A 13354-nucleotide genomic window follows, 5' to 3' on the forward strand; every position below is an offset into this window, starting at 1 on the left:
AAAAATAAAGATAATTAGGATGATGGTGGCGTGTTCAAAACACAATCTTTTACAACATCGTGGGTATCGTGTAATGAAGCATCATCGTCGAAGGAACCATGTGGTTTATTGACTCACCTCCACCATAGTCTTCATTGACTTTTCTATGTGGCTAAGTCTCCTTAAGGAAGACATCTCATAGATAGCAACATTTTGAAAAAGAAATAACATCAATAGATCATCTTGAATTTCCAAAAATAAAGAGTTAAATTTGAAACTGTTATTTTGGTACTCGTACTCGTATTTGACTAAAATAAATAGCTAAAATTTGATATATTTTTTTATTAAGTGTGAAAAATCTAAGACATATATTTTTTGGAAAAAGAAAGACTAATATTGTTATTCTTAATTTTGAATTAATATTTTAATTATTGAAATATCTAATCTGGATAAAGATTCAGTTTACATTTAATAAAGTCTAATTTTCAAATAATAAAATAGAAGGTAAATTTTTAAAATTTAAACTATTAATAAAGTAATTTAAAAATTATACCTTAAAAATAAATGCATTTATGAAATATTAGTTAAATCAAATTTTAAAACTATTTCATATATACCACAGTTACCATAAATTACATTGTTATTCTAAATTAAATATTAATACTTTTATTAATTTTATTAAAGTTTCACCCATATTCTAATATAATAAAAGATAATTAAGATTAGTTCAAAAAAAATAAAAATAAAGATAATTAGGATGATGGTGGCGTGTTCAAAACACAATCTTTTACAACATCGTGGGTATCCTGTAATGAATCATTGTTGAAGGAACTAGGGGTGGGCAAAAAATCCGAACCGAGTCAAACCTAACCAACCGAACCGATACCAATTCAAACTGAACCAAAGTCTATTTCAAATCATTCGGTTGATGATTTTGTCAACTCGAATGGTTCGGTTCGGTTCGGTTAACCGAACTGAACCGAAAAACCAATGTATTTTTGTAATTATTTAAATTAAAAATATTAATAATACCAATATACTAAAATTCTAATACCAAACCACAAATATTTCATTGTTTATTCATTAACTTATATTTCTCTAACCTAATATGTAATCATCAAATTGTTTTGATTTAAAATATTTTATTTATCGCAGGCTTTTTAATTTTAATGATATAAGAAACATTACTAATGATGTTGTTGTTTTTTACTTTAGTTAACTTTCATTTGTTTTAAATTTTATACTTTTTTTAATTTTTTAAAGGTTTTTTTTTCAGTTTTATATTGAATTTAGTTCACATAGTCTATGTTTACATAATTTATGTTTTAAAACATAATTTCTCTTAGAAAAATTAAACTAAAAAGAATATAATTAAACCGATCCAAAAAATAAACCAAACAGAATACAAACCGAACCAAATACAAACTGAACCAAATATAAACCGTGCCGAACACAAACCGAACCAAACTAACTATGGTTTACTTCAGTTGGAAAAATACTAGAACCGAACTAACCAAACCTAACCGAACCCGAACCGAATCATGAAAATAACCGAAGTGTCCATCCTTAGAGGGAACCATGTGGTTTATTGACTCACCTCCACCATAGTCTTAATTGACTTTTCTATGTGGCTAAGTCTCCCTGAGGAACATCTCATAGATAGCAGCAACCTTTTGAAAAAGAAAGAACATCAATAGATCATCTTTGAATTTCCAAAAAATAAAGAGTTAAATTTGAAACTGTTATTTCGGTACACGGTACTCGTATTTGCCTAAAAGAAATAACTTAAAATTGATCAAGATTCAGATAAACCATATGAATTGATTAAACTGTTGCATTTCTATCGGAAACACAAAAAAAAATTATTTATTTTGTAATTTTATGTTACTTACGAGTGTTTTTCTATTAAAATTTGAACATATTAATGTCCTTATATTTTTAGGGATGTATTGAATTTGAGATTTGGAGTGGGCTGCGGAAAAAGGTAGTCATTTCTTATTCAATCAAAAAAATTTAAAAATTCTTTTAAAATCCGCTGTTAATAAATTTATGGAAATTTGCCAAAACGAAACAAAAATCCAGCATGTTTGTCCATTTGGTTTAAAATCATCATTTTATTCACAATTCCAAAAATTACCCTGGATTAATCAAATTGAACATATTAAACACAATTTAATAGTAAAAGAAAAAAACGTGCTACAATGGCAAAAGATATGAAAAGAAAATTAAAACAAAAAGGAAACAAAACACGTAACCCTAATTCCCTCTCCGCCTCTCTCCTCCGGTTCTCTGGTTCCAGTTTTTCGTAAAGAAGAACCTTTCTACTGCTTTCTCCTCTAGTTGATAAGCCTAGACAACTTTTATCTCCTCAATTGATAAGAGTTTTTGTTGCTATGTGTTTGTGTTCCTCGGGTTCCTCTTTGCATGTTTGATTGTTAGGAATAATAGTGTTGTTGTATTTGTTAACTCATTATGTGAACCGATTGAAGGAATCGGGTCGGGTTCTTGACTTTTCTAAGTTTGATAGATTGATTTTGTTTGTGAATAGATTTCGTTTGTTACGGGTTGATGAATTGATTTCTTTTGTGAACGGTTTGGCTAGTTAATTCCATTTAAATTAGTTTAATTTTTGGCTTGTCTTAGTCTATGTTTCATAATTAAATTTGTTTCTTTGACTTGGATTAATATTTGTTTGGTTGTGTGAATTGACTTGTTGATTATGTGAACCGATTTCGTTGAACAATGTTAGTGTTAGTGACTGTTGAATTTATTTGATTTTTCTTTTGTGTTTGTTTATGTTTCACTATTTATTTCATTAAGTTTCAGAAATGGAAAGGATAAAAAGGGACAAAATACAAAAGAACAAAGATGCTGAATTTTTATTCCGTTTTGGCAAATTTTCCATAAATTTATAGTTTTATATATAACCTATTAAAAATGGAGTATAAAATTAGATTACTCCTTAGTTTTACCACTTATTTACAATGGCATACCATCGAGATATTTATTGAACTTATATTTAAGTATGTTTGCTTTTTTCCTAATTTAAATTGAAGATTTCCTTAATCAAATCTTAACCAAAATAGATTTTCCAATAGATTTCCTAATATATTTTGTATTAATGTATTAAATGTTTTCTGATATTTATTAGTAAAAAAATAATAAAGTAAAAAAGCACATATCATAATAAATTTATATAATATATAAATAAAATATAAAATAATCTATTCATAAATTATTGGTATAATGTTTTCATATATATAAGTCCAATTATACCAATAATTTATGAAACACTATGATATAATGAACGATTAAAATAACAGAAATATAATTATTCAAAGTAATAAATAAAATTGTTGTGTTTTCAAATGTTATACTAACAATTAGATAATACATTTTAGTTTACAAATATATATTATACCATATATTACAAAAAAAAAATAAAGTGAAAACAAATATTTAGACGGTCATAGGTTAAACTAAAGGAATAAACAATAACAGTGCGGGATAATTTTTTTAACAATTTTTTTTTCATAGAAATTATAATTCCAAATTTTTTTAAATTTATTTTAAGGGGTGCTAAAATTTTGGAATTAGAAAGATTTATGACCCAACCCTATACTGCTTTAGAATGAATAACTGAAATTTATATCATAATATTTTATTAAAATTTTAATTTTACTTTTTGTTATAGCAGCATAGTTTACTTTCTAATCTAAATTTATGAATGGAAGATGCAACTTTATTTGTGATATACGTTTTTGTGGAAAATAAATTAAAATATATACTACAAAGCTTTATGAAGTAAGAGCAAACAAATATATGAGACTTTAAAAATTGTGAATTTATCTATAAAATGGTAGAACAAGTAAAGGAAGAAGAAAACCATACATGTTGAATATAACATTATTTTGTTCAAAAAAACCATAAACATTTGAAAATATGGTTAATGTTAAGAATATTTACCATTAACGATGTAGAAAAAACTTTTACGTATATAAAAATGAAAGCAAACACTCATGCGGTTGCGGAGATCAAAGTCTAGTATATTTTAAAACTAATGCTATTAGAAATATTTTAATCATAGATTTTAGGAGATTTGTTGTGATGCAATTTAGTATATGCGTAGAGATTTAAATAAAATTATGAAAATTGAAATCACATTCTTTTATTAGTTTGTAAGTTTTTTCTTTAATTAAAAGCATATAAGATCACTAATTCATCCAAAATCATCTAAAATCCGTTTAAAATTAAATCCTTATCATACTCCCACATATTAGATTGCCACACTACCCCAGTTGCATTATTTTAAAAAAATCTTCAGTTCAATATAGAGTTCTTCTTAATGGGCAATCGAGGGCTTTATAATACCTCAGCGGGGATTACGTCAAGGAGATCCGTTATCTCCTTATTTGTTTATTATGTGTATTGAGGCTTTAATCACGAATATAAAAAAAGCGGAGCGGGAGAAACATTTAACTGGTATGAATAGCAAGAGCGTGTCCAACAGTTTCTCATTTGCTATTTGCAGATGATAGTTTGTTCTTCTGTAAGGCAAACAAAGAAGAGTGTCAAACTATTCTCAGGATACTAAAAGAGTATGAGACTGTGGATCAGGACAACAAATCAACATTCAGAAATCCTCAATTCAATTTGGACATAAAATTGAAGAATCCAATAGGCAAGAGTTGAGAGATATTTTGGGGATTCAGAACCTAGGAGGTATGGGTTCTTATTTAGGCTTGCCAGAAAGTTTAGGGGGATCTAAGGTTCAAGTGTTTGGTTTTGTACAAGATCGTCTGAATAATAAGGTGAATGGCTTGACTCTTCGATTTTTTACAAAAGGGGGAAAGAGGTGATTATTAGGTCAGTTATTACGGCTCTGCCAAATCATGTGATGTCGGTATATCGACTACCGAAAGCTATAGTGAAGAAATTAACGAGTGCCGTAGCTCAGTTTTGGTGGAGCCCAGGAGGAAGTACAAAGGGTATGCATTGGAAATCATAGGATAAATTATGTGTCCATAAGGATAATGGTGGGCTAGGTTTCAAGGATTTGACAGATTTTAATACAGCAATGTTGGGAAAGCAGCTGTGGAGGCTGATTGAGAAGCCAAATTCTCTTTTCTCGTGAATCTTCAAAGGACGGTACTACAGGAATGCTTCACCCCTGGAACCGATTCGCTCAGACTCCCCGTCGTATGGCTGGAGGAGTATTATCTCTGCTAGATCTCTGGTTTGTAAAGGACTAATTGAAAGGGTTGGAACAGGGTCATCTATCTCAGTATGGAATGACCCCTGGCTCCCATCCACCCGCCCGAGACCAGCAAACAAAAATTTTCACGATAGCTACCCGTACCTCATAGTGAATTCCCTCATTCATCAAGAATTCCGAACATGGAATTTACAGGCAATTAGGACTTTGGTGGAACCCAATGATGCAAAAATGATTAAAAGTCTCTCTTTGAGTAGAAATCTGTTGGATGATAGGAATGGATGGCATTTCACTAAAAATAGAAGATACACGGTACAATCAGGGTATCAAATTGAAAAGATATATCCTGATAAGGAGAAACAACCAGAATTTTATGGACCCAACCTGGATATTCTTAAGGCATTCTGCTGGAAAGTGAAGTGCCCTCCAAAGTTAAGGCATTTTCTATGGCAGTTGTTGACAGGTTGTATAGCAGTGGCCAAAAATTTAAAATCACGTGGAATACAAGGAGATACAAGATGTGCAAGGTGTGGTGATCCGGAAGAATCAATAAATCATGTATTTTTTGAATGTCCTCCGGCACGGCAAGTGTGGACACTATCTAAGATTCCATTGAACCCAAATATTTTCCCTTTGGGCTCGATATTTGCTAATATGGATCATCTGTTTTGGAGAGTTAATCCAAAAATGGAGGATCATCAGTTTGCATGGATTTTATGATACATTTGGAAGGGTCGGAATAATAAAGTTTTTAGTAATATTGATGTTGACCCGAGAGAAACGCAAAACTTAGCTGAATTGGAATCAACACTTTGGGCGGAGGCACAAATTGTTAATGATTCCAGGATGGCCCCTGAAGCACAGTTCAGAGTTAACTCACAGACTACAGGAAGATGGTGTTTCATTGACGGTTTTTGGAAAGATAAGGATTTTTTCTCAGGACAAGGCTGGTTCAGCACGCTTCCGGGATTTGAGGGTTTGTTAGGGGCAAGGAATGTAAGGGCAAGTCCCTCACCTTTTCATGCGGAGTTGGAGGCTCTAATTTGGGCAATGGAGTGTATGAAGAACTTACGACAGTACCGGGTCACGTTTGCAACGGATTGTTCTCAATTGGTGAAGATGGTTTCGGAACCAGAAGAATGCCCGGCATTTGAAAGCTACCTGGATGACATTAAGTTTTTGAGAAGAAGCTTTACCAACTCAGAGATTGTTCATGTTCCAAGGACGGAAAACATAAAGACGGATCGCTTGGCATGTAATGCTCGGACACAACCGTCTTTCGTCGTACACATGGATGCAGAGTTACCACATTGGTTTACAGAGTCTGTAAATTTTTCTTGCCGTCAAAAAAATAAAAAATAAAAAATAAAAAATAAAAAATAAAAAATAAAAGATGTTTTTATATTTAATGTAAACTTTTATTTTATTAAATATTGCATGACCAATTCTATGTTATATTCTCTTTCATGATTGACTTTTAGTTTATATACTAAATTATATTTTCTGTCAAAAAGATTGTTATATTTTTAAAACAAAATTAGATTTAAAAACTTTGCGCATTTAGTTCAAGTTTTATTTTTGAACCTTAAGATGTATTCATAGTCATTATAAACATTATCAAAATATTAGATAGTCCCAAAGTTGAATTAGAAATCCACATTATCAAAAGAAAGTAAAACATTTTTACGGAAAAAAAAATTACGGAAAACTAAAATAATATCTGGTGTTGATAGTCGAACGTTCGTTTTCCAGTGAACCTTTCGAAAAGGAAGAAAAGATCTTGTATTAAAATTTGAGAACAACGTATCAAGAAAATCGGGCCTCGTGGTCTGGTGGTATAGGAACCTCGGCTGAGGTGCCCGCCATCACGACTTCGAGCCCCGACCACAGCGGATTTAACATCCCTTCCGTTGGGGCGCCGGACCCTTTACGAAAGGATAGTTGGGAATGTGGCTGCCCGGATACCAGAGTTATCAACAAAAAAAACATATAAAGAAAAAGGATAGAACCAGCGCGCATCAGTTTCAAAATAATAATAATAATAATAATAATAATAATAATAATAAGCACATTGATCGGATTACTATGGTAAACGAAAATGGGTCAAAGAAAATAGAAAGGTTACAACTACAAGTTAGGGATAAAATACTATTTTTTGTCAACAGGTGTAAAATACTGTTTCGTTTAATAAATAATGACAATAGGGATCTTTTTTATAGCTTCTTTAAGTTGGTCAGCTATTGCGATCATGAGACGGTATCATCTAACTATAACATGCCATCAATCTTTCCGTCAAGAAATAGTCTCAATCAAAAGATCGTAGACGAAATCAAATTGAGAGTGAAAGACAAATAGATTGACAATGGCCAATCAAGTAGATAAGCCACTGAAGGTACTTGCAGACGCTTTCAAGGAAATGGCGGTCATCGTGAATTCACCAAGTCCCGACGTGTCTGTAAAGCAATTCTCTGACGCTTGCTCTCACTTGTTGCGCCTATTTGGTGTGCTTGAATATGCCTTCAAGTTTGTCAAGCTAGACTACGTTGAAAAGGTATGTTTTGTGGAGAAGTAGCTAGTGAGTTGATGTATGAAAACCAAATACAATACATGAGACTGGATATGCATATATCTAGAACGATTGGAATATACCTTCAAGTTTGTAATCTTTATCAAGTCATTCTTTTTTTTTTTTTTTGATAACCTTGGGAGCATTCAGACTAGTTGTTGTGGGATTTTTGAAATCTAGAACGAAGCCGATCTTTGGAATTGATCACCTGATGATTGATTTGTTTGTCATGCATAGAGATTTATCATATCGTTTTATCAATATGAAAAATCTGATTTACAATTTAATAATTTCTATTTTAAATCTTTGTTTCTAATAATTTTATGATAATAAAACAATAAGTATATTTTAATTTAAGCCTTTTTTTCAAAAAAAAAAGTATATTTTAATTTAGCTGGTTAATAATTTAACACATCTATATGCATATATTTTTAAGCTATGTTTAATAATTTAATACATGTATATGCATATATACTTTTAAAGATTAAAAAATAAACTGAACCCGAACTGAGATCGACCGAGACTACGGGGTGTATCCAAGTGATTTCTTTAATGTGTTTTGTTTACAATGACAAATCTACTGTTATTTTAGTATTGATTTAAAATTTTTATTTAAAATCCAATTATTTAAGCTTGTATTTTAAATATAATTATAATCAATTTTTATAAAAAATATTTTAAATAGTGAATTGTGGTGGTGGAAGTGTTTTGATAGAGTTATTAATTAAAACATCAAATCCAAATTTGTTGATTTTAGATGGAATTTTGGAAAGATCATATATTTTGTTTCTCAAAATATTTTTACATATAAAATTTATATTTCTAATTAAACTAAATTTTGAAAAGGTTTACTTATACTTATATGTGTTATATATACTATAGATCCGTGCTCTTGCCCATGTATAAATATTTAAAATTGAAAATAATAAGAAAAAGTACCACAAATACCATATTCATAGTACCACTTTTCATGTTTACACTAACCACATTTACCCTCACTTTTAATGAAGGGTAAAAGACACTTATACCCTTAGGGCTAATTAATCTAGACTTAGGGTTTAGAGTTGAGGGGTGAAGTAGGGTTTTTGGAAAGTGAAATTTAGGATTCTACTAAATATATAAATAAATACTTTAAAAAATATTTAAGAAAATTCAAAATTAGTTTCGAACATAATTTTCGATTTACAAAAATTGAAAAAAGTTTCAAAAAGAAATTCAAAAAAAAAAAAAATTATACAAAATGAATTTGAAAAAGTATAATTCGAAAACATAATTTTTTTATTTAAATAATGATTTATTATATATATAGAGAACACGGGTATAAAAGTCTTTTACCACTTAATGAAAAATGTATTTTTGAAAATGTTCCTTTAGTGGTGGTAAAGATAAAAAGTGGTACCATAAAAGTGATAAACATGAAACTTTCCTAAATAATAATAACCGATTAATATTTTGCTTTCATTTTCTTATCAATTTTTTTAAAAAAATTACTATATATAGATATGTAACTTTGATAATAAAAATATCTGATTAGTTCGATTTTTTGGTTCATTAAATTGCATTTATTCACCTAAAGTGAAAAGTTGTTGTTTTTAATTCTAAAGAGGTTAAATAATATTTATTATATTAGTTGCATTTTGTTTTGCTATTGTCTCGTATAATATATATTTTTTAAATTATGTTTAATTTAAAATATGCAACTTCCGTACATCTTTGAAAGTTCATCTCACACATAGCAATACAAAAGAACAAAATTTCATATGTTCATTACTTTTAAGTTATTTGTAAATTGAATATTATGTTTTGTTTTAGTTAGATCTGTAATCTTAAGAATTGAAGAAATTTTATTTTTACCACTTTCATGGTACCATTTTCATCTGTATCACCAATAAAGGGACATTTTCAAAAATATCTTCTTTAAGTGGCAAAAGACTCTTATACCATTGTTATCTATATATATAATAAATTATTATTTAAATATAAAAAATAAAAAAATAAAAAAAGTTAAAGAAATAAAAAGAAATCTTTTTTTTTATGTTATCGAATTATACTTTTTCAAATTCGAACATTTTTATAAGAAACAATTTTGAATTTTTTTGAAACTTTTTTTTTATTTTTTTTCAAAATTTTTTTTGAAAATCGAAAATTATGTTTGAAACTATTTTTTTCATATTTTTTAAGTATTTATTAATATTCTAAATTTCACATTCTAAAAACCCTACCACACCCCTCAACTCTAAACTCTAAGTCTATATTAGTTATCTGTATGGGGTACAAATGTCTTTTACCTTTCATTAAAAGCGAGAGTAAAAATGATTAGTGTAAACTTGAAAAGTGGTACTATAAATGTGGTATTTGTGGCAATTTCCCTTAAGAATTTGGATTGTTTGTGTATATTTAATTGCATATATTACTCTAAACTAAAACACATCAATTTTTTACTTAGGCTAAATGCGGATTACCTTTTATTTCATTTAGTTTGGTTGTTGTTTTTTTTTTTATATTCTGTAAATTTCTATATAATTTAATATATATTAACTTGCATAAACAACATCGGCATTAATCTTTTAAACCTCACAAGATATATATATGTATATATATGTGTGTGTGTAAAATAACTAAATTGTAATAGTTGGTTATATTTTTTCTTTCATTCGTTTATAGATTCTAAGACATTTTGTAATTTATATTTATGAAAAGATAACAAAATATTATTTTGAATAATATTATTTATAAGAACTTGGACTGGTTTAGTTATTATATTTTAGTTACATCAATTTTATAATTGAGTCACAATTGTTTTTGGTTTTAGTTATACTTAAATTTAACTACTAAAATTAATTAATTTTTAATTAAGTTTAGTTTAATCCTTAATAGATAATAAATTAAGAAAAGTTAAAGTGATGAAGGATTCAGAGTTGACAAAGAAATCCAAACCGGTGATATTTTTAAAAGTTTTGTTCAATTAGTGTTTAATAACGTCATAATATTCAGAAGTTGAAAAGTTTGATTCCATCAATTTAGTCATGATCAAGAGACAATAATAGTTTATTTTTCAATCAAATATTGTTATAATGTTTATTTAGTTTTAATTTAGTTGTAATATAAACTATTTTTTACCTTTTTAAAAAAATATGATACAGAATAAAATATAAACTGTTTTTTTAATGTGATACTATATGATTGATTTATGCCATTTAAAATATTATATTTATTTTCTTATTATATGATCAAAAACATATTCTGGCAAAAAAATATATTTTTCTTTTTAATTTAGTCTCACATATTGAATTATATATTGGTTTTGAGTTAATCATAAGATATAAATATTGTTTTGAAAATTTAATATTAGATAATAATATATGTAATTAGAATATTTTTATTTCTTTTTTTTCGTTGTTTTGTGAAAAATATAAAGAGAAACAAAATAAAGTAAAATATTTTTTTAATATATAAATTGTGTATCTTTCATATTGCTTTTATATCTATTCCTTTTTATTATCTTATGTGAAATTGTTAAAAAAAATTAAAATCCTAGTTAAAAACTTATTGAGTAAAAAAGAAATAAAATATTTTTTGTAATGACAATTTGGTAGAGAAATTAAATCATTAGGGATAACTTTGTAATTGAGTAAAACTAAGAACATAACAAAACAAGAGTTATAGTAAACGCAAACAAACGTTCTATATTATATATTTTGAAAAAAAAGCATGTTCTACACAAAGAAGAATGCATTTTTATCTAATTTAGAATGTGATTCTTGTAATGATCAAACAGCAAGGTACATTCACAACTTCCATATTTATTTTACTACAGTTTTTATTAAAAATATTAAAATAATTCATCAATATCAGGAATTATTCTGATTGCATAAATTACTACCTAAACTAAAATATAAATTGGGCTTTCCCTATCCCAAATGGGTTTTAGCCTAAAACATCTAAAATTCAAAAAAGCATACTGCAAAAGGCCCAAATATTTGGATTTATATAACTAAATCTAAGTCTGATAATTTATAGAGATGGAGCTGTATTAGCCAGTGAGTTTTGGTCTTGATTGACATGTACTCTCATCGAATTAATACAAAATTAATAAGTAACTATATGGCCTTTATTTTAGAAAACATTCACTGTGTGCTCTTCCCATCTAAAAGAGTAAATAAATGCCATATACATTGTACAGTTCTCTGTCGTACAAATTGGAGCATATTCTTGATGAGAGACACTATTTTCCAGGTTAAAGATCTTGCAGATGCATCGAGCTCAATATCGACGCTACAAGTAATGGTAGATGAAGATATTGAGGCAGGACAAGCAAAGAAAGCTTTTAGTCATACTAGAAAACTTTTGAGGGTAAAACGTGCTCTTGAAATGGTCAGGGCTCTATTTGAAGAGATAATAGCAACCGAGTAAGTGCTCTTCTAAACTGTATAGCAAATTATGAAGTGGAATAATGAATTGGCGATAACGTATCTTATGAGTTTCCGTCCAAAATTTTATGAGACTCTAAATTTTTGCGTGGGTTAAAATGAATCTGAATAGAGCTGATAGCTCCCTAAAGGATGCAGCGTTCAAGGCTTACAATCAAGTGTTAGCTCCCTACCATGGGCATGGTCTTAAGGAATCTGCTGAAACAGGAATGGAATCTCTCCCCACAAGGGCTCTGCTGCTGTGCATGATCAATGAAACTGGTAATTCAAATGTTTGGTGTTGGTTGGGAAAAATATTCCTTTCTTCTTCAATATGTTTTTAAGGTTGCGCAGACTCGCTCACGATACAAGATTTTCTTATTTTGTATGAATTTCTTACAGAGGAGACGGCGAAGATACAAATGAAAAGCTATGTTACTGCATCGACACCAGTAATTGAGTATCTTAATAAGCTTTTCCTCTCCAAGAAACTTGGTACAAATTGGTGAAGCCCCAGAAAACTTTCATAGCCGTGGCAAATTTACCTCTATTATCTCTCTTTGCAGTCGCTGATTCTATCAGTAAAAACTGGATATTTCATGAACCTTTTTCATTGCCTCCGTTACGCTTAAATAAATGTCAAAGGCTCAAAGCTTTGTGTTGTTGTTGTTTATTTTATTTTAACATTTTCTGAAATCAAAGTGCTAAAGAATCCGACAACCCACATGTGCATATGGTTCTTAAGGTCTTTTATGAGTTTTCGATTTGATCAAAAACTATTTTAACTCTCCGATTTGATCAAATTTATAGAGAGAGATACTAAGATACTATATATAGATACAGATACTATAAAAAAATACTAAGAAATGCTATTTTTCTTAGTATAAAAATAGTATCTTTTATGAGTTTTTCTTAGTATCTCTCTCTATCTTTTTTTCATGTGCATATTTATCTTTTTTAGCTCTCCGATTTGATCAAATTGGATGCTATTTGACAAGAACCTGTTCCGGTCAAGGAGCTAGCTGATAGTGGATTGGATTCTCTAGTCGCCATTTACATTGATGTACATTGCTTGAGTTCCGAGTTGTTTCTTCTTTGAGTGAATAGCAAGACTGATGATCCCCGACCCCAGTGAGTAGCTATCGGCATAAAAGTAGAGTTGAGAATTTGAGTCAACATATGCGG

General features: G+C 28.9%; 1 protein-coding gene across 1 annotated transcript; it reads left to right on the forward strand.

Annotated features, from left to right (window-relative positions):
• The first annotated feature begins 7458 nt into the window (after positions 1 to 7458).
• LOC106317129 (accelerated cell death 11-like) lies at positions 7459 to 12889 on the forward strand. Its single transcript, XM_013754987.1, has 4 exons — positions 7459 to 7745; positions 11997 to 12169; positions 12303 to 12451; positions 12572 to 12889. Exons 1-4 carry the CDS (start codon positions 7557 to 7559, stop codon positions 12676 to 12678), a joined length of 618 nt encoding a protein of 205 aa, XP_013610441.1. The 5' UTR covers positions 7459 to 7556; the 3' UTR covers positions 12679 to 12889.
• The last annotated feature ends 465 nt before the right edge of the window (positions 12890 to 13354 follow it).

The sequence above is a fragment of the Brassica oleracea genome, chromosome C9 (assembly GCF_000695525.1).
Source record: "Brassica oleracea var. oleracea cultivar TO1000 chromosome C9, BOL, whole genome shotgun sequence".
NCBI lineage: Eukaryota > Viridiplantae > Streptophyta > Magnoliopsida > Brassicales > Brassicaceae > Brassica > Brassica oleracea.

Excerpts from the sequence above, each read along its gene's own strand:
- LOC106317129 (XM_013754987.1), top strand. The coding sequence starts at position 7,557 with ATGGCCAATCAAGTAGATAAGCCACTGAAGGTACTTGCAGACGCTTTC. Across the intron at positions 12,170-12,302 it reads GAAGAGATAATAGCAACCGA|AGCTGATAGCTCCCTAAAGG; the intron begins GTAAGTGCTCTT and ends GAATCTGAATAG. Across the intron at positions 12,452-12,571 it reads GTGCATGATCAATGAAACTG|AGGAGACGGCGAAGATACAA; the intron begins GTAATTCAAATG and ends AATTTCTTACAG.